General features: G+C 36.2%; 4 protein-coding genes across 6 annotated transcripts; all 4 read right to left on the bottom strand.

The window, feature by feature from the left end:
* Positions 1-166: 166 nt before the first annotated feature.
* On the bottom strand, positions 167-2,512 carry LOC117623433 (DNA-directed RNA polymerases II, IV and V subunit 9A). Its single transcript, XM_034354414.1, has 4 exons — positions 2,352-2,512; positions 2,149-2,224; positions 1,399-1,557; positions 167-581 (listed from the first exon to the last, which is right to left on the bottom strand). The coding sequence occupies exons 1-4, from the start codon at positions 2,378-2,380 to the stop codon at positions 501-503; spliced, it is 345 nt and encodes a 114-aa protein (XP_034210305.1). The 5' UTR covers positions 2,381-2,512; the 3' UTR covers positions 167-500.
* A 675-nt stretch (positions 2,513-3,187) lies between these two features.
* LOC117613829 (zinc finger CCHC domain-containing protein 10-like) lies at positions 3,188-5,359 on the bottom strand. The gene is made up of 2 exons (XM_034342418.1): positions 5,138-5,359; positions 3,188-4,324 (listed from the first exon to the last, which is right to left on the bottom strand). Exon 2 carries the CDS (start codon positions 4,208-4,210, stop codon positions 3,425-3,427), a length of 786 nt encoding a protein of 261 aa, XP_034198309.1. The 5' UTR covers positions 4,211-4,324; positions 5,138-5,359; the 3' UTR covers positions 3,188-3,424.
* Positions 5,360-7,202: 1,843 nt separating this feature from the next.
* Positions 7,203-9,411, bottom strand: LOC117614740 (outer envelope pore protein 16-2, chloroplastic). Its single transcript, XM_034343637.1, has 7 exons — positions 9,113-9,411; positions 8,898-8,949; positions 8,527-8,601; positions 8,323-8,354; positions 7,960-7,993; positions 7,698-7,765; positions 7,203-7,588 (listed from the first exon to the last, which is right to left on the bottom strand). Exons 1-7 carry the CDS (start codon positions 9,251-9,253, stop codon positions 7,445-7,447), a joined length of 546 nt encoding a protein of 181 aa, XP_034199528.1. The 5' UTR covers positions 9,254-9,411; the 3' UTR covers positions 7,203-7,444.
* Positions 9,412-10,982: 1,571 nt separating this feature from the next.
* LOC117626871 (serine/threonine-protein phosphatase 4 regulatory subunit 3) lies at positions 10,983-21,947 on the bottom strand. Of its 3 annotated transcripts, XM_034358661.1 has the most exons (24): positions 21,620-21,947; positions 19,606-19,686; positions 19,364-19,463; positions 19,167-19,251; positions 19,029-19,078; positions 18,116-18,195; positions 17,886-17,945; positions 17,593-17,692; positions 17,418-17,495; positions 17,205-17,272; positions 17,003-17,071; positions 16,842-16,919; positions 16,667-16,762; positions 16,178-16,248; positions 15,937-16,014; positions 15,733-15,826; positions 15,096-15,194; positions 13,704-13,888; positions 13,500-13,614; positions 12,865-12,996; positions 12,674-12,781; positions 12,494-12,603; positions 12,290-12,397; positions 10,983-12,199 (listed from the first exon to the last, which is right to left on the bottom strand). In XM_034358661.1, exons 1-24 carry the CDS (start codon positions 21,662-21,664, stop codon positions 11,668-11,670), a joined length of 2,622 nt encoding a protein of 873 aa, XP_034214552.1. In that variant the 5' UTR covers positions 21,665-21,947; the 3' UTR covers positions 10,983-11,667. The 3 variants fall into 3 exon arrangements, with proteins under 3 accessions (XP_034214552.1, XP_034214561.1, XP_034214568.1); XM_034358670.1 differs by lacking the exon at positions 17,003-17,071; XM_034358677.1 differs by lacking the exons at positions 16,667-16,762; positions 16,842-16,919; positions 17,003-17,071.
* Between the last annotated feature and the right edge of the window lie 65 nt (positions 21,948-22,012).

The raw sequence follows: 22,012 nt of genomic DNA on the forward strand, positions 1-22,012 counted from the left end.
TTGGTTGCCTTATAGCTTCCTACCTAATCCCTCGCCCACAATACAAATAGAGACTAGAATTGAGCAATGGGGCAGGCGGTGCTTCAAAGAAAACCACTCTAGAGACTATTTTCACGGACTAAATGTCCAACTATGAAGAAAGTAATTGTTTAATCCACTCCCAATCAAAAAGAAAAAAAGGGCAACTGATATATTGAGCGATAGTCCAAGCAAATGCAAGTGCATGCTGGACTGCCTGTGTTTTTTTAATACTAAACATTTTACAATTAACTCAACAAGTCTTTAGAAACTCCATGTCAGTGTCTCCTTCCTAAAGTTACGTTTTTTGGGAACAATACATCTTTTTGATAGGACCACACAAAAGGAACGCGTAAATATTAGTCTCTCCACCTATGGCCACAGCTGGGGTTGCAGCAAACAAAGAACAATGTCATATTTTGGGGGAACAATACATCTTTTGATAGGATGAAATCCGAACACACAATGGGAGGGCGTAAATATTAGTCTCTCCACCTATGGCCACAGCTGGGGTTGCAGCAAACAAAGAACAATGTCATACCTTCCTCTCCTCTAGCAGTTGCCTGCACATGCATAATAAACTTATAGCATTAGAAGCACCGTAAACCAGACAAAGTTGTTCAGAGATTACTAGGAGTTTTTGGTTCGGCCGTTCAAGGAGTGCAATTAAATAGAGTAAACAAACAACTACGGAGTGCAGTGACTTCAATCTGATTTTTCAAAATGGTATCTCTGTATAATACAGATGTATAGACTCCATATGCCCCAAATAAAATAAAGAAGACAAAAGAAAAGCTGCCCTATGCCATGGTGGTGGATTTTTGACTGAAAGACGGACACAGATGTTGCAGTACACGTGGCCCACCAATCTCTAGGATAACACAAAACTAGGGATCAATACTAGTGAAAAGCAATGAATACATGAAAATCGATAGCTGAGACGAAAGGCAAGCGATGATTGAAGTCTAAAAAGGTCATAATAACTTATAATTACTAAAGTAGAAAGCAATGAATACATGAAAATCTTTTCACTGATGCATTAGTAAAGTAGCTAAGCTATGATAGTATCCCGACGTTTTTTTTTTTCTCTCTTTTCTTGGTTCCCTGATGGTAAGTATTCAATAAGATAGATACTAGATTCCAAGTTGTCATGAAAATCCAACCGTTAAATGATAGAGACTTAATTATTAACAGTTGGTATTTCATCAAACTGGCAAAGGGTAATTTTAAAGTCACTTTGTTAGACACCTCTCTCTCGCTTACTCTCTCTCTATATATGTGTGTGTGCACGTGCACGCACCTGTGTAATCGAAAAAGTTAAATGAAAAGGCAAAACTAGCAATAAAATTCAATGCAACATATAGAGGATTGGTTATTAACCTGAAAGAAGACAGCTTCTCCATGCTTGCACTCTGAACAGCGCACTGCTTTGGTTCGAGGGAGAGTTGGATCTGCAGCTACATCTTGCAATATTTGAGTGCGTTCCCCAACAGCATGGTGTATCTCATTTCTGTAGACACAGTTGTTGTCAGCAACCTCCTGCAAACAAAACCAAAAAACAAAACATCTAATAAGTAAACAATTATATAAAATGAAGGAGGAACCACGAAGAGACCTTTAACCAGAAGTGATAAAACCCTACAGTACAGCAAAGTGATTAGAGCACAGAGCAACCCGAAGACTCAAGCTAGACTCTAGAAAGTAACTTCATAAAAGACCATACAGAGAAGGCCTGAATAATCAGATACCTCTGCCGGGTACAAATTTTTAGCGTGACCCATAAAGAAAGAAGTAAGAGCTAACGGGAACTCTCCAATAAAAAGGTGGTTATCAGAATAAGACAGTTCTAAAAAGATATATAATTTTTAATGCACTACACCCCAAAAAATTAAATTAAATAAAATCCCCTCATTGAGAAAATCTTCAGATGTTAATCCTAATTACATAAATGAGATTATGATGCATTTGGGCAAGTGTAGTAGTAAGTACTGAGCAGAAGAACAAAGTTTACTGAGAACCCACATTACATGGAGGCATGTGGGTTTCGCATTGAAATTGCAGACCTTTGAAAACATAGTTTAAAAAATTTTTAAATTAAAATCCAAGGAGACATAGAAAAGAATGAGCTACCTGGTGATCGCAGTTGCGGCACGCATAGAGGAGGATCTTCTGGTCCTTGTCCTCTTTTGGGTACAGGATATTGTTGCTACAAAAACAGAAATCGAAACCCAATCAGAGACCAAAAATAAAATTCCCAAACAAGTTTTAAAAATCAGGGTTTGTTGTGCATGTGTATGTGAATGAGGAAGACGATAAATGCTGAGTTTACTGACCATTCGCGGCAAAATTTCATGGTACTCATTTTGAAAAAGCACGAGGTTTTGGGGTTTGGAGAGATCTCTGTGTTTTGGGTTCTTTGCTTTTGGCGAAGGGCGGGTTCTCAGCTCTCCCTCTTTGTAGCTCCTCCCAGATGTTTCTTCTGGCAGCACCACACTGATTCACTGAGTTCTTCTAAAGAAATTTTAAGGGTATTTTCGGTAAACTGAAAACTTTGAGGCCTAAAGGCCCAAAGTATTTGTAGGAGTTATGTTGGAGGCCCAAAGCTTTAGCAGCTATGTTTTCCAGTTTTCTTCCTCTGATAACTTTGCTCCAATTTAATAGTCTTTTTTCTATTTTCAGTGGGGTTACATTCTGTATTACTTTATTTATTTATTTTTATTTATTTATATAAACAATATTTTATTTAATATAATCTAAATTATGGAGAGAGGTATTCGAACTCAGGTGTAGAGTGGTGAACACATCTACTCTAGCCAACTTGACTAAACCCATCTCTACTACATTCTTTATTACTTTGGTTGCATAAATTAATCTCTTAATAAGCTAATTTCTTTTTTCTATTATAACAAAATATCATATTTGGCTTTGATGTCTTCATGAACTGTAAGCCCTTCAGAGCTTTAGCCCCCAAGCATGATGATTGATGACATAACACAAAATCAATGGAGTTCAATAAACTGTAATCTCTTCCCCTTCAAGCCCGGCAAATACCTGAAGGAGTTGCAACAATTAAGGCAGAGGGCCTATCCTTGGATCAATGCAAAATCGCAGCTTCATTTGTATATAACCAACTTAAAAGTTCAAAAAAAAAAAACAAAAACAATGGAAATTTACCAAATAAAAACGATCTATAAAAACAGTACCCCAAGTACAGTGCAAGTTCAAATAAAGCAAAGGTCACAAAGTAAGACATCACAAGAAACACCTACAAAGATTATTTTGCTTCAGATTGGCAACATGGATAATCCTTTATCTAGGAAGCCCCAAAATCACAACTGAACTAATTTGAAACGTAACATATCTTGAACCATACACAAGCGCTCTCCTTTAGGCTCCATCACCTCAATTAACACTTTCTGCTGTGTGTCCTGCTCTTCCTCCGGCTCCTCCTATCATCAGAATCAGATTCAGAAACTGACTCTGTCTCAGAAGATTCAGATGATGAACTGTTCCTTCTCCACCGCCTTCCCATCTTTTGCTTCTTTTTCTTCCTTCTGTGCCTCCTTTCCTCCTCTGAATCAGAAGATGAACTGTAATCTGAACTACTCTCCTCTGAAGAATAATCAGATCCTGTAATTGATGATGCCCCACTATCAGTGTCAAAAACCGAAGCCTCACTATCACTGCCAGAATCAGAAGCCGCTCGATGCTTCCTCTTGCTTTTCTTTGACTGCTGTTCACCCTTCTCTTCCTTAATATCTGGAATATCCAAATCGTAAGATACTGAGACCTTCATCTTCAGTTTAGGATTCTTGAGTTGTTGGGTCCTAGACGGTCGCGAGATGTAAACACGTTCATTCTTGCATTCGTATGTCCAATGCCCGGGCTGGAAACACTTCTGGCATTGTGAAGCTGCACCACTAATGGTAATTACATTCGACTTAAGGTCTTTTCGTTCACCCAATCTTACTGCCTTTTCAGTACTCATCAAATACATCTGTCTCTTCGCTTCCCTTTTCTCCTGCCATCTGCTGGGTCCTTCTTCCTTCTGCCCATAAGCATTAACGTTGCGTGCAGCAGAAGCAGCTGCCCTTTCAGCCTGAGCTCGACTAAGACCTTTTGCAGCACTCAAGGCTGCAGCCTTGATCCTTTCAGCAGCAGCCTGAGCTTTCTCTTCTTTTTTACCCGACATGTTCAAAATCACAATGTTCAAATATGAATACGGACAATTGCCTACTCCGCAAAGGCCAACTGCCTGAAGTTCCAAGAAAATATCAATATCACAATTCCCAGATGCTCTAACACCCTGCATGTAAACATCAATTAGGTTATTCACATTCATCGAATATCAGTGTGCGGGTCAACCATGTCAAAAAATCTCAGAATTAAACAAGTAGTTTTTAAGTGTATCAAGAACGAAACCGGAGAAGGGCCAAAAGATAAACATTTCAATAAACTATTAAAACCAACAACAATGACCAACATTGCATAGCAGAAAGAAGTTTCAAACTGCCAAATCGATCAACAATGACCAACATTGACTAAAATCTAATATAATATAGAACTAAAACTTATTAGACGATAATTTATCTGTGATAAACAAATGTTATACAAGATCTCCCTCTAAAAAGTTAGGCAATTTCTATAAGAATCATTATACTATACATTATCTTGGAGCATCAAAACTTTTCTTCGTTCCATCTTTTCAACTTAATCATTCCAATGCATTACGCATTTCTTGAACAATAATATCAACCTCAGCTTTTTTTAAGTCAGGGAAACTGCAACCTAAATGATTTGCCCCTCAAACTGCTAAGGCCGACACGTTCAAGCAACATCAACATTACACTAATTTTTTCAGAAAATAAAAAAAGACCCAAGATTTTCCACATTCACACACAATCGAACCCAAACTATTAAAAGGAAAAGATAAAGGCTTCTTCCCTACCGATCTAGCAGAAACTGTTGCAGAGAGAGAGAGAGAGATTAGGGCAATTCAAGGAAGCACCTTTTGCAACAATAAATTTCGTACAAAAACCCTAACCAACATATAACAATTATATAAAGAAAAAAAAAACCCAAAAGTTCTATAAAAATAAAAAAAATAAAAAAAGGTTACCTTCTTGCGGTTGGATTTCGCTTCGGGAGCTTGAATAAGGAACAACGCTGTTGATTTCGGTTTGGGGAAAATGGGTTTGGTTGCCTTTCTTTTAGTATAAGGATTTAGGCGGCTCAACAGAGAAAAGCAGTCGTTTTTTGAATTTATATTGACACGCAAAAATTAATTTTGGCACGGCATGAATCAATATTTGATTGGTTTCGTTCATCTTCGAAAAAAAAGAATATGAACGGTATCTATAAACTTTCAAATAACTCAAGCACTCATTTAAATAAAAATTTCAAACACAAGAACAAATATATAAATTAATAGTTTATATTCAAGATAAACTAGAAAGTTTGTCAATTGGAATTTTTTTTTTTGTTCTTTTTAATCTTTAAAATCTGAGTTTTATAACCTTTTTTTTAATTTAAAGAAAATTCAAAATGACTCAATTTCCCGCACTATAGAAATTGTAAAATGACCCCTATTTTGGTGGAAATTAAACTCGGAAATTTGATACTCCAATTTTCACGATTTTTTTCACACGTCATTTAATAAATTTCACGTTTAAGTTGTCAAACAAGGGAATTTTCAATTTGTCGTCTTAAATTCCCGACTTTTAGCTAAATTTGAATTATTTTTCTTTATCCAAACAGAGGGTTAAAGTTTTGGAGGCGGTTGCCTCCTAATTTTATAGCAACTGCAGAACATGTTTTTTTTTTTTTAAATTAGTTTAAATAGAATGTACTAATTTATCTTTATTTAATTAAGAGCATTTGCTTTGAACATGGTCATTAACCAAAGACAATTTGTGAGATTTTAAATGTTTCACCTCCAAGGTTTTCTGTGATATATAAAGATATTGGCACAAGCTTTAGCAAAATGAAGTGGCTAGTTATAACATAAAAGGGTTTATTCAATAGTGACATTTTTGTTTTGACTGTAACACCATTGTAATAACAAAAACAAGAGATGGGCAACACTTTATCTCTTTTTGGTTGTTCAGAGGTTACACTTTTTGTTGGGATGCATATGCTAGAATTTCTTCGATCATGTGTGATCATTAGTGGAGGAGCCCCATATTGTCTTAATTTTGTTATTAGATCATTCCGTTATTGTAATGACTCTTTGTGGCTAATTTTTATGGCTCTTTGTAGCTAACGGTTTTTTTTGGCTAAATTATGATTGCAATTCCAAAATTTCATACCCAAAAAAAAGAAGTACATATACTAATAAATATGCATGTGTTATGATATGAGTCAATTGTTTACACAACCTTATGTTCACTTTGAAAATTTTCAATATGGTAGCTAAATTGGGTCATACTTGATAGTAATGAATTTGTATAAAGACCATATTTTAATGTGCGGAGGTTATAGGTCTTTAGCACCATTCACATTTCAGATTGAGGTTTGAGATGTGGATTTTGATGTTTTGGAGTTCAAGATTTGATTTTTTGTATTGAGTTTAAAAGAGAATCTAATTACATAACTACATTCCAATCCAAAACTACCTTTACTAAAACCCAAATTGAAAGTATAATATTCATGAAAAAGTGAAATTAACTTATAAAAAGGTAGAATTCTAATAGAGACTATCTTTGAGATTTCAAGTGTAGATTCAACATTTTGAAGTATGGATTTTAGGATTTCCCCAAGACCCCCAAAATGTCAAATCCACACCCAATACTCCAAAATGTCAATCCACAATCAAAAGCCAGGATTTCAAGGCTCACACCCAAATTGTAAGAATGCCAATACTAGTCTAAAATGTTATAAGTTTTTGAATGTGGGAAGTGAGATATTTTCAGATCATAGAATGCACGCAGCTGGTTTTTTTTATTTATAGAAGTCCTTAAATTTGGTTATGTTCCTAAAAGTCCTTAAAAACTGTTGAAGGTATTTGTTCTGCTTGGAAAGACCAAAATCATTGTTCTCTGGGTTTACCTTGTAAAATGAACCTGTAAGAAAGTTCTCATCTATGTAATTTTCTGTGATCCAAGTGATTCTATCATATTGTGAAATGATCTTAACATCTCAAGGTTGTATTAGAATTAAGACTTAAAAATCTTGTAGGATTAACCTAAAAAACAGAACTTCAATAACCCAACATTTAAACCATCTGGATATTAAACCAGTGAAGTTTAACCAAAAACCATACAAGGAAAAAAGGTCTAGTAGACCCTGAAAATTCTTGATGGTGATGATTAACCGATCCAAAAGCAAAAATCCTAACCAGAAGTTTTCTTAAACAAGAGATGGAGCAAATCACATCTCCACATTATCAAAGAAAAGCTCTCTGCGGGACTAGGCCCCAGTCAGCAGCCTAAAATATTCCAGAGAGAAGATTTGCAGCAGTGGATATGGCAGCTCCAGTTATAGCACCTTGCACAATCTGCTCGTGGGACGACCCCTCCGATGTGAGTGCCAGAGCCACCCCCGTAATCGCTCCGGCAACTGCACTGTTTTTCTGCATCAAATTTTAAGCACGCACCATAAAAGTAGCGATTCTTAGCATGCCTAATGCTGAAGTGTTTCATCATAGAATTAGAGACCAAAAAATATTATATAACCATTACCCAATCATGCGCCCCACGAGCCTCTGTCAGTCCATATGTGAGACCTGAATACACCCCTGCAGCCAGCCCTGATATGAAAACAAATTGTTAGCTCCCTTCTTTCGAGTTGCTACTGTGCTACACGCGATTATAAGGAGGAGGAACTGAAACCTAGAGCTTTATTTCAACGGGGGAAACGAATTACACTCAAGTCATTAGCATTGGCTACTGTGTAAAGCTGATGCAATTTCAGGCTTGTAATTCAAATATAAAATCTACTAACCCCATTGCAAAGATTCCTTTCCAGTATGCTTCACCTGAAAAACAGTATGACAACTAATCAGCAACTACTAACTACATCATCAGTCATGACCAGAGGCCAGAGAAGTGAATTTTGCAGAGCATGGTGATTTGTTAATAAAAGGATCGACACCGGAGCTCCTTATCGTTTATTAAACTGATTGGTGTCGGATGCAGGAGAATAAATTTGAGTTCCAAATGATCAAGTAGAGAACATAAGGCGAAATTTAGGTGGGCATATACGAGGCACGGCTTAGCTGAATCAATCGTTGTCCTGTTGCAGAGGGCAAAAGTCCTAATTACAGTGAAAATACATGGTTGAATTGAATGTTAACTTTAAACTCACCATAGCCTCGAGAGATTTTGTATTGTTTTCACCTGCAAAGGGCACATAAAACAATCACTTGAGACGATCGTGCAATGCATAGCAATAACTGAGCCCCCACCAACTAATTTGGAAGGACAAATTAGAATGAATGGTTTGATAAGAAAAGGTGAGAGGAGATGACCAGATTCAATAAAACAACGAAGAAATGAACATAACATATACCTCTGAGGTCAGGGAAGCGATGCTTTTTGTTGCCTGAGATTTCCGGCGGGATACCGCCACCGCTTGAATCAAGCCCTGCACCTTATAAGAATAATGGTGAACATCCCAAGCCAAAACCAAAAGAGACAATATACATCAATTACACGCGCGCACGAGGATTATCAAATCTTAAACAATTGTTTTGTCCCTCCCTCGAGACAGAGGCTTCAACTCATTCAAAAGAGAGAACAGAAATAATACCAAGAAAAGAAACTCAAAGTAGAAGGAAATATATGAGAATATATAGGGAAATGAAGAAGCAACATATATATATATATATATATATATATATATATATATATAAGAAGTTGGAAGAGGACAAATTAAGGCACCTTCAGTGGCTGTGAAATAAGCCTCACGTGACACAGCCTGAATAGCTCCTATCTGTCGATTGCAGCAACCAACAGAACCAGCCTTATTAACACAATGCTCATCTCACATATTCTACGTACGTACATACACATGAAGATATATATATATACACACACATGTACATACAACAAGGAGAGAGAGAGAGAGAGAGAGAGAGAGAGAGAGAGAAGAGGACCCCAGCAGCTTTGAGAAAGCTCTCAGCGATGCGGTTGAGGAGAGGGTGGCCGAAGTCGAAGAAGCCACCTTTCTCGAAGCTACGCAGCTCCTGAAGCAAGGAAGGCCTTGTTTCCAAATTACTGCTGCTCGTGTTCATCATTCAATTCAATACTTGTTTATTTCTTTGATGATTTGTTTTTTCTCTCTACACTCCTTCCTCCCAGATAATATATATATATATATAGGTATGTATCAAAAGAAAGAATTAAGGATATGAGGTTATCTCTGTACGATGGAACTGATGATGCAGTGAAGATAGATTTTTGGTCCAAGAGTGAAGATAGATAGTACATGGTACTTGTGAACAAGAGAACAGAACAAAGCAAGTCAGAGTGGACACGTCTACCTGCCACGTACCCACCTACGTGTCTTTCTTCTGCGAACTTGGAGGCGTCTTCTTTGCAACTGCTTCGCCACCTGTCCCCCTTCCCCTGCAACCAGTTTCTCACTTCGCTTAACCCTCCCCCAGTGGAGAAAATACATGATTAGTTTGTTGAAAAACTGAGTTAATTAAACAGCTGCATTAGATTAAGAGGCACATCTAGGTTCTAACTGAGACTCGTTCGTTAATTTTGGGATGGGTGCTGATTTTTCCACCATCATTTTGTCTTATACTCTTTTATAATTTCCAATATAGTGAGTGTAAGTGGACAAAATATGAGTGGGAAAATATACTTCCTTAGGTTCCGTCTAGTTCACGGAATGAATTTGAGGGAAAATCATTTCTCATGTCATTTCCCAAGGGATGAGAAATTGAAGATTCTTTTCCCATGTTTGGTAATGCTGGGAAAGTAATCGGGGAATAACACTTTATTTCCTTTCCCATGTTTATTTTGAGTAGGAATGGAAAATAAAGTTTGTATAAATTTTCTATTATACTCATATTAAATAAAAAAAAGAATGCATTTAATGATATATTGTAATTCTAAATTGTTAATGGGGGACAAAATAGTCATGAAAAATGTGTACTTAATGTTGGTTCATTTCCTCCAAACTTTCCCATGATTAGGGAAAACAAAACCCAAGTTGAGAGGATAACTTCACTTTCCTCCTCACTTTGTCATGGGTCAGGCAACGATTTCTCATGCCTGGACTTACCAAACATGGAAAAGTAATTGATTTCTCATGCCCAAGTCTCATTTCCCATGAACCAAAATGTGCCTTAGAGCATCTCCAAGGGAGATGTCAACTGCAAAATGTTAAATTTGAATTTGATGGCTAATGTGGCAATTTGACACATTGGAATAAATTTAACTCCACCTGAAATGCTAAATATTATATTATTTTATTATATTTTTAAAAGCAAATGAAGCCCATATGATGCATCAAGTTTTAGAAAAGAGTAAATGATAGTGGGGTTCATGACTAAAAAAATATTAAAATCACATTTGACATCAAGCTTTTTAATATGTTATTTTTGACATATCTCTTCCGGCCTTCAAATCTATGTAGGATTTGACTACGGTTAGTTTAACCTTCAACTTTTGTCATTTCATGTCCATGTGACAATTTGACATATCAATTAAAGATGGTCTAAATACTTACTAAAACATTTTACCATAAGCACCCAAAAAGTATTTAGATTCTACGTTAAAATTCATAATTAAATACTTTTAAAATTAAAAAATGGAACCAACCAAGTAGAGTAGTTAATCTAATTCCAATTCCAATTCCTTAATTCCCTTACCTAACTTCCTCTACTCATAGCTTCTTTCATTCTATGCCTCAATTGTTTCTAAACATTTCCTTGCGGAACGGAGCTGCCTACAAATTACCAATTACTGTGCACTTGTGGTTTTTGGGGTTGCAGGCTAATAAGGCAGACTGAAAACCTTCAAAAGCTTTCTTGGATAATTATAAAGTCAATAACTAATTTACAGTGAGCTACAAATTGAAAATTTCCACTCATACTACTACATTTGAAGAAAATTGGCCTCTAAACCCACTCCCTACACACACACACACACACACACACACACACACTCTCTCTCTCTCTCTATTACAACCACTCACCCACCACTAAAACTTTTTTAACATCAGAGGTATACCCACCACCATACAGGGCACGTATTGGTGCCCTATCTATCACAAGCCAAAAAAGAGCCAACATGAAGAAACACAAACTTGTGAACAAAAGGGGGAACCTCAAAAACCAAAAGCAAAAAAGATAAAATTGGATATAGAAAATCAAATGCTGATTGAATGTTTTACAAAAGCAAATACTTCAAAGCCCCAAAAAGGCCAAGTGAAGATGAGAAGACAGGCCCCACATTGTGAGAGTATGACTTTCTTTTTTCCGCGTCGCAATGGCACACTATACAGTATTCGCTCCTACCATCGATGGAAGCCAGCCATAGACCAAAATTCATCCTCTTCTGCAGGTTCACTTCCTCTCTTTCAAAGTATGTTGTTCATCTGTTGCCTAGGACCTCTTTCTGGCACCAAGCACACATTCACAAGTTGCATCAAGAACACAAAGTAGTAACTGCACTGGCTATGGTTCTAAAATACAACTCAGGATCCATTTACAGCCATTTCTGGTGAGGATTTCGGTGGTATCAATGGGCAGTCCTCTCCACCCAACTGTCTATTCTCCGAAGTGCCATGCAAGCGATCGCAGCAGCCTCTAGAAGTGGCAGGCTCCTTCTCTCTATTATCCTCATCCTCTGAATTGTTGCTATCAGCACAGCTCCTAGAAACAGCATGCTCATTTTCTTGATTTTTCCCTTCACCTGAGTTGCTGATCCCATCAGCTGTGTGAGTTGTATGCATGTTGCTTGCAGTTTTCTTATTCGGTAGCACTGCCTGGCTTAGAGTTGTACACAAAGCAGCAAACACACTTTCTTTTGGCTTGGAGTTTTTACCTAACCGTTGCCTCTTTGCAAGCTCGGGCTCCCTATCCTTAGAAGCCAATTTCCGCTTCAACCTAAGGGACTCCATTGTTCCTTCATCTTCATCGGAGGTTTCGGGATGTTTCCTGGGCGGTGGCTTGTAGTCTTCGTCATCCTCATCATCATCATAATCTACCAGCCCGACAGACCTTGGACTACAAAATTCAAGATGAAAGTATGGGTTATATAGCAAAAATATTCTGAAAATGCACTCTGTGATAAACTAAATACGAACAGTACAATACCTGGATGGTGGATGGTTTGCAGCAACACCATTGGATAATACAGGCTGAGGTTGTGCCTGTACTTTCTGGGTGTTTGGCATGGATGCAGATGCTGTATCTTCTTCATCACTGATTACCAAGTTCCATATTCAGTGGCTATGGGTAGCAAAACTTAGCAGCAAAGAGCGCTGTCAATCTCAATAGACGTTCAGCACAAAAACATACCTGTCTTCATTAAAATAATCTTCTTCTTCTTTCTCCAAAGCACGCTCATCAGTTCGTTTTCTAGGGTCTGACACATTGGTGCTTCCTTTTGGTCCAAAACTTTCTAGGCACTGCAAAAGCACTTGTCAATACAAAAGCTCTAAATCTAGGAGTGGAAGAACTCTAGGAGGAGCATAGTACCTGCTCATATTTTACTTTTAGTGCTTGAACGGATGCGAAAAACTCAAATTTGACCAACTGATCCCAGAATGAATCAACCAAGTATTTGACCAATGCTTTCAGATTTTCCTGCAAAAACAAAAGCATGGATTAGACGATAACTTCAAGACATGCTTTATCTCCAAATAATAAGGTCTAAAAGAGAGTGGAACCTTCCGAATGAACTCAAAAAGTTCTAAAACAGCAGAGTTGAGCAGGTTATATCGATTTCCATTACCAACAAATGCACCTACAATCGGCTTGAGAAGGTTGTTCTTAACAATATGATTTATCAGATGCTCATCCTGCAGATTTATATTCCAATAGTTACATGAATAACCTAGGCCACCAAAAAATAATGTATCATGGGGGGGAAGGGAGAGAGAGAGAGAGAGAGAGAGAGAGAGAGATGTATAACAGGAACATAGATAATCCTTAATTTTCTTATACGGTACAATTAGTTGACAACTTGTTACACGGCAATTTTTTTTTTTTTTTTGGGTCTATAAACTTGTCCACAGCATTGTCAATTGCATAAGATCCTCTCAAACAGCTAAACTGCCCTTTGTAGCCAACATGACGCACTAACAAGAACCATTTTGTATTACAACTACTATCATATGGAAAATAAATAAATTCAATGCAACTGCTATGCTCAAATCAAAACAATCCATACCATGCATTCACCTCTAGTCTTGTATGGAAATTCACTCATCTTAACTTCCCTTGAAGACCATTTGGGTCTATTTCAAATCCTAACTGAACTAAAGGACGAATGAAACTTTTTTTACAATCAACACAAACTCACATGACGGGATAGAATAGTGCGAACAAATCGAACTGCAGCAACAACTAGATACTTTTCCCTTCTTTGTGTTACCAACAAAACTTTATCTATGACGTTATTAAGAAGAAAGTTACACCTGCAAATGACAAAACCCAAACATTAAAATGTCACAGGTCAGCAGCAGAAATCCATTTATGAAAATTGAAGAAGAATCCAAGATGTTACTTTATTCTGTATGGATGGTGAAGAACACAAAAGCAGAGCAATTCACATATGTTTGACAGTATTTCAGGCTTCGCGACATTTTGATCAATTGATTGAGCATTGCCTTCCAAAGGACATGACACTGTTATAACATCAATTAACTGACCCAGATGCTTCTCATAGAAAATCTCGATAATTGCATCTCTCTGTAGGAAAAGCAAACGAGTTAAAAATACTCAATAACCAACTCATCCAGATACAAGCATAAAAACAAGGTTGAAAAAGAAATTATTCCTTACATGCAAGTTTTACTGACATGATTTTCCAACAATTCAGCAGAAATATAATAAACTACAATTCAACATTCAAAATGTTACACCTGCATAAATAAATTCATACGTATTGTAGACTCCAAATGCAGCTTCTCTATATATGAAGCTTCTACAATTGTGAATTTGTGCTAATAAAAAATTAACTCTAAATAAAAGAGCAATCCAGCGATTTACGAGATGCAACAGAGCAAAATTGGTCATGAAAAGTAACAGCCAACAGAGATTTGAATACAGTGAATATGAAAAAAGCACAACTAGAACTTCGCCAAAATGAAAATGGATGCAAAATCATTGTATATAAAACAAAACAATGACCTCGCCCGAATGAGCTGAAAACACAACAATAAAAAGTAGATCATATCAACGAAATCTACAATTAACCAGACACCTGAAGGTATAGTGAATGAATTAGATAGTAGTAAAGGTAATCTCCTATTCGAAGGTTCAATAACCAAATTCATAAAGCCTCTCATTATGTTTCTAATATTATACATTTAATATGTAAGTGAAGATGACTATACAAGTTCTAGTGAATATAGCAACAAGAAAGTTATGTTATTCAGGAAATAGAAGCTCCTAAAACAAAAAAGGTAATTATTCATATCCTCCAAATAGTGCTAACATGTTCACTAAAAAATTATGCTGCAAATGTTACATGCACACATTTGACCACATGCACAAAGATACATGAACACTGACATGCATATATACAAATACACTATGCCCCTCTAACCTAGGTGGACCTGCTGATAAAGTTACTGGTACGGCATTAGTTGATTGTGATGGAGAAGTTGGAATTTAAGAATGAAAAAGAGTGTATAAGAAAGGACATGAGAGGAGACAAAAGATGAAATCCACTGTAAGCTATTAATACATAGGGAGACAACAGGTGAGTTCTCCTAGAGAGTGACAGTAATATAGTGGCATCTTGATGATTTTCCGGGCACAATTCATGGCTAAGAAAAAGTAGTACACAAAAGATAGAAGAATAGCCAAAACTACAAATTTCTTGACATACTCATGTATAAGCTTAATCATTCAAAAATATATTTATTGAACAAAAATTTACTAGAGCAAATACCTGAGCTCCTGACAATGTGTATGAATCTAGTAGACTACGAAGAATTTCAAGAAACTGACAGTGCATGTCTTCCCCAAAATCTGTAATCATTCCTTTAACCTGTAAGTAGACCATTAAATATCAATATTCATAGAGGTAACACAAACGCTTGCATTGGCATTTATAAATTTCAAATATGGATCTCAAAAAAGATTCTATGCCCGCTCCCATGCAGTTTATCAAACTCGGATGCAAGCACATCTCAAATTATACAAATTAAGGGGGGGAAAATAGAATCCTTTTAGATATGGTTGCTATGATCATTGAATACGCGTATGGAAACATTCCATCAGAAGCTAAGTATCAAAGCTAAACCATTACTTTTCATCTTTTCATTTCCAAAAAACAAAAACAAAAAACCTAATCCCAGTTTTAAATTTGCAGTGCATACAATCCTCAAAACAATGCTTCACAAATATAACCTGTGTTCTTGCTTAATTAGGTCCATAAAACAGGGTTTAGGCCCATTGAAATTTGAATAATTCACTAGGTTTAACACAGTTCAACTATAAGATTTCTTTCGAGCTCAACTAACACAGGTTATTGTCTGGTGCACGTGTCATTTCGTACACAAACACTAAATTAAAAAAGTGCATACCAAGAGTCCTAGAAGTGGTATTCCTTCCTGACGAACAACATATGAACGAAGAAGGTTTGGATCCTGATTCATGAAAAGATTGAGGATATCTGTCCTGCATCCATTTAATCACCAATTTTCAGGACTATGACACAACGAAAGAAACAGATAACAGAATGACAAGTATCAGACTACAGAGAACAGATACTTTAAGTTCATGATTACCCAGTTAGTACAAGCTTTTTATCTTGACTCTGCAAAGCATCGGTTACAATGTCAAAGATTCCTTCATTCATGAGATCCCTACAGGAATTTAGGTTTTCACTCTTAGAAACACAGGCATTATATAAGATAAAAGAATATTAGCCGACCCCCGTAAAGATAAGCAGCCAAAATATGAAAAAGGCAACAGAGAGCTGCAAAACATAATGGAGGTTCAAGAAATATAACTTCAGGAATTGTTTACCTAAACAGGCGGAGCTGCTGGACCATTGGCAGGCTTTTGCTTAAACTACAAAACTCATGCAAGAAATATACCTACAATATGAAGGGGAAAAAATGATAACCATGATCCACATTGAGGTACATCAAGAAAATTATCCACACTGCACTAACAAATTCTAAGGTCACTATCATTGCTATGGCTAGAGTCTCTTTCACGACATCAAAATCCTAATGATTATATCAAAATTCAGTAAAGTTTATGGTAATGATATTAAAAAAGTAACCATGTTACTAGCAAGATAGTGTTTAAATTTGCGACATTAATATATACTAAACCTTTATTTTCATTTCTAATTAAATTGTCGGAGGGAGAAGAAAATCAAATGAAACAGAAAGATAAGTTACACAATCTAAACAATCAATTACATATTCATGTACTATCCCTTCGGGAAGTGCACTGCATCATGCCTCAGATAAACAATGGAAGAGCGCTTATGGAAATCAAAATTACCAAGTTCCTTTTAGATTCTGCAGAGGTGGATGGTGACCTTAACCTAGCAAACAATTCCTGAATAAAGGTACTGTCGTCCTTTAGCAAAGAAACAACCTACAACAGATTAGGAACATTAGGATTATTGTAACACACAGCCCTCCACGTGTTTAAAGAATGAGTAGTAAAATCTTACAATAGCATTGTTTGCATGAATTATGGAATTGAGATTTCCAACCGTGGCCTCATCCAGTACTCTAGCCAAAACAACATCCTAAAGAAGTAGTCGAAAGTAAGATTTTTTTACTACCAAAGAAGTAGGTAAAATGAAAAAGTTAAACGGAACAAAAGACGAACCTTTAAATATCCAACTTTATACGTCTGGTGTATCTTTGACAGAACCATATGATCTTTAATCGGTATGGCCTGTGCAAAGTAAATTTATAAATACGGATACATGAGATAAAAAGAAACAACTCCCATATGCATTAAGATGCTCTCCAACATTTCTAGTCCTTACCCCCAAATCCCAACCACACAACCTAAAGAAAATTATTACCTCCTTAAAAACAACATGCTCTTTTAGAAAGTTACGATGGTGTTGGACATGAGGTACTTCAGGGTCATCTGCAATCCAAAATTCAAGTATTTCAACATATCAAAATAATACTGAATCATAATGAACTGAGAACCGAAGTACCAGGCGACAACTAAATTGAATTCCAATACAGAAGGTTATCATGAAAGAACACAAACCAATAACAGAACTCACACTCAAGGGAACCAATGACATCCATGATTAAATCATCACCAAATATTTTCTCAAAGATCTGAGGACTATTCAGCAGAACTGCAGGTAGGAAAACACATATCAGTCATTAATAAAAGGAAATACATACATTTATGTGGCATATTTTGAGGGTAAAATACCATAAAGGAATACTTACTGATCCCCCTTACTATTTTGTATATCATGTGTAGACCATCAACATTTTCCAAGTCTTCACAGATTCTAAATAGGCCCATGAGCTTTCGGAAAAACTCTTGCTGCGTTGAGATTAAAAGACTCATTAGAAAAAACCAACAAGCTGTAAATGAAGGTTACAATACGACAAATTTTATGATTAAAATAACTAAATTCGACCTACTACAACAATTGTTTTTTATTGAAATGAAATAACCTTGCTAACTAATCCACTATCCATTTCTTCGGAGATCCACAAAGGTATACAAAGCTTACATCAGTCAATATCAGTTCTGTCAATCGCATCTGATCAGCAATGCCACTCTCAGCTACAGTCTGCATCACATATGCACATGCATTGTCATCACTACGCATGTAACTTGCATAAATATAAGACATTCCACAAGGGAAAAACGAAAGATAAGAAAAGCTTGAACATAAAGTGAAAAATGTGGAAAGCAAGAAAGATAAAACCAATAATATGAGATGCAAAAGAACTGTCCCACCTTCAGGATTAAAGGAAGTGTCGATAGCTCAACCACAGGTAGCTCCCTTAACTCACTGTTTGCACTGTGAAATGTCTCATCTACAGATATCACAGAAGATGAACAATTCATGCTCCGAATTTGAAACAAATAAATTTAAAGAGTGCGCGCACACACAATGTGACCAAAAATCAACGACAAAGAAATATGAAGGAATTTAGAAAAGAATGAGTGTAATGTCCCTCCACATTTGTTCCCCATTTCTTCAAGATATTTCTACCTTTCTATGCTACACATGGTCATCATTTGAATTTCAACAGAACTTTATTGCTATTCATATTACTTGAAACAATTCCACTCCTTCGCACAACAGAAAAATCTATGATTGTTAGAACACTATTCATTCTCAGCACATAAAAGTTGAAATATTAATCAACCAATGTGTGTTGACTTAACCCAGAATGGCTAGAACTTGCCTAACTTCAATTGCTTAAGGCGATGCCCAAATTCATTATTCGGGCATTTTACAGGGATAAGCCTGCTGAATGGTACCTTAACAGTTTCATCATGCATTCTTGTATTAAATATCTTGTTTTCTGGAGCAACTTGTTAGTCTTATAATATAGAGATTACAGAAAACTCTGTAGGGTTCCACTTCCACAAACAAGGAAAAATAATTCTTTAATCAATTACTCATGACAGAGAATTCTTTCATCAAGAAAAAATATCCTCATGCACTTTAGTTAAAAAATAAATGAAAAACACAGTATGTAGTAATAGTATTCAATAAAAATAAGATTAAAAATACAAATATCCGACCTCTGTAGATATTAATCACTTCTCTCTGACAAGCTTCAATATCTACAGAGGTCAGTTATTTCAAAAGAAGAAAAAGAAAAGGGAATACATTTTGAATCATTTTGCAAACACTTACTGTTAAGAGAATTAAAATGTAAATTCCTTTGGACACTGCATATGTGGTCCCTGAATAGAGCACGGAAAATAATTAGTAGAATCAGAAGATCAAGGACCATGTTAAAAGGAAGAACAAGGGAAAAAATTTGGTAGTTACCATATGTAAGAGCAGCCAGTAGACTCCTGAAAGCTGAGAGCTAATTCCGTAGAATATTCTGGATCCCTCCATGAGATAATTGTATCTTAACAAGAAATATTCCAAACTCCACAATTCAGTATCAATTCTAGCCACTTGAGGACACCATATAATAGCAAATTAACATTATATTATCCATCCATTAAAAGATAAAATACCTTCTTGCTTTCTGTAGATATCATCCGAACTGATACGATGCAGAAGTAATGTCTCATTATCTTCTTCATCAATAACAAATAAACCCAGCTCTTCTGATCTCTGTGTCACAACAGTTGCATTCAATCATAATGCATATCAAGAAATCATTTCTAAGGAAACTTGACTCAAACAACTCATTTCTCACAAATTTACTATGTCCCTATCAGATTAGCATAGCGTTAAACCAATGAGATTAACAAACCTCCATATAGTCAACCGTAACATGGCCTGTTCCCTGATCATCCCATTTTCCATCTTCATTCAGACGGTAGACCTTAACACGCTGAGATACATAAAAGAAAAATTAGACCAAAAACTTCTACTGCATTCTATATACCAATATTACAACTGCAAAAACTATAAGATGCTACCCGGAGCAGATACAAGTCGGACATCAACATGGCACTAGCACTCCATAGATAATTTATATATCATGTGACATGTCAACATCTTTTCTCCACCGAACACTTCTCCAAAAAGGCTGAACCTGACTTGGAGGTTGTGATGTTTTTCAAAAAGGACAGCAACGATAATGAGGATAATGAGGATTGTTAGCCCAGTGAAGTTCTTTATTGTTCTGGGAGGGTCTTTTCTTGTATTTTGATTTAACTAGATGTAATGGTTTGATTAAGTTATAACTACTGCTTTGCATACTTGAATGAAATCATTTACCATATAAGTTTAGATAAATTAGTTGCATCTAGCCATGTAACGTCATAATCTTTTTGAGATTCTACAACCAACCGTGTTCATATTGTGTTGGTTCTTCGAAGCACATAAACAAGTAAAAGTGTAAATTCACAATCAATTGAGTCACTATAATACCATAAAGAGATAATTACCAAAGACAACAGTTTTATATGCATATGCAAAATTCTAAGAACTCACAAATACATACAAAATATAAAAAATGAGGATAAAATAGAAATAAATATCTTTAAAATATGTGATGGAAAAGTGTCCTTAAGAAAAATTTAAATTAATGGCATTGCTTTCCATTTTCTTAACATGATAAATAGTGTTAAGGCAATAAATTTCAGTAATGTCACAAAATGTGTCACTTGTTCAACGCAGTTCCTTAAGATTATTAAATTTAACATCATTCAGCTCAGAAATCTAGTTGTTATTATGGGACAATATACCGGTCCAAAAGCTAGTAATCTAGTACAATGAAATTGGTATTATAGAGATCACCAACTTAAAAGAAAATAATAGATGCCATCAAAAGGTTGTAAAGTCAATCTACGTCATCAACATGTCATCTGATGAGGAAATTTTCTAAGGAAGACCAATACTGCAGCACAAACAAAACGACAACGACGACAGCAATCCTCCAAATTCTTCGGTTTCCAAGTTAGAGAAAACAGAAATATCCAAAAAACCACAACCAAATTAAGCTGGGGCCCACATTTCAAGGTCCAGAACCTAACTAAATTAGGCATGAGAAAAGTTATAAATATTTGCATGGAGCTCAAACAAGCTGTGCATAACGAAAGAATTCAAATATACCGCTCAGCCTACCCAACAAAAAACTACCAATGAACTCTTTCCCATGACAAATCAACTATAATCCTCCTCCTTCAACTTACACGGAAGTAGTATCAACCACAGAGACCAAGAGCTTTAACAATTCCCAATTACAAAAATAAACTCTATCACATCCTTCAACCTAAAGCAGTGCCTTTGTCAATACTTCAATACTACAACTTCCCTCAACAGATCAAAAGATACTTTTAGAAAGTTCCTTACCAGCACATGGAAACGGCAATTATAGTAACCTTTCCAGTGAAGAACAGTATCCTTTCTATTAATAGAACAGAAGACAAGTAACACTGTGTACCTATTGACTCTCTTGTTAAACGGTGCCACACACTTCACTGCAACACCTCTTAGAGCTCAACCAGCTGATATGATATGAACACTACTTTTAAAACTTAGAGACGCCTCGGAGAACACAAGCAAGATTTAGTTTTGCATCGAAATCCTAACGGAATAGAATTTGAAATGTTATCATTCCCCAAACACATATAGCCAGCTCCGCCCAAATGGAATTAAATTAGCTAACAAAATTAACAGAAAGCAAAACCAAATATCCAATTGAGAGTGAACAAAATCAACCCCGAGCTTCAAAATTCGAAAATAAAAAAAAGACTGTATACACTGCGATTCTAGGTCAAAGTATTGAGCTTCCTAATTTTGTAGAAAAGCACACTCACCTGCATCGAATTGGTATTGGCCTGTGATTTCTCCGGCGCACCCATCGGAGCTCCCTACTCTGCGATTCAAGTTTCGTAGCTAAAATTGGGTAATTGGGTAAGAGTCTGAATCGAACAGGAGAATTTGACAAAACTTTCAATTAGGGTTTTGAGGGCGGGCAAAAGAGAGAAGACGAGGGCAGAGGCAGGTGATTAGGGTTCCCGGAGATCAGTAGAAAACCCTAACCGCCATTAACGTAGCAGTGTGAACCTACGAATTTTCTCGCGCTTTCTCTCTCTCTCACACTCTCTCTCCGCTTTTTATTCTTTTCTGTGCAAGTGTCTGAGCCCCGACCTTCACCTTCGATAATTAGAAGAAAAGTGGAAAACTATTACGCATGTTAGAAATTGTCA

Source organism: Prunus dulcis, chromosome 1 (genome assembly GCF_902201215.1).
Source record: "Prunus dulcis chromosome 1, ALMONDv2, whole genome shotgun sequence".
Lineage (NCBI taxonomy): Eukaryota > Viridiplantae > Streptophyta > Magnoliopsida > Rosales > Rosaceae > Prunus > Prunus dulcis.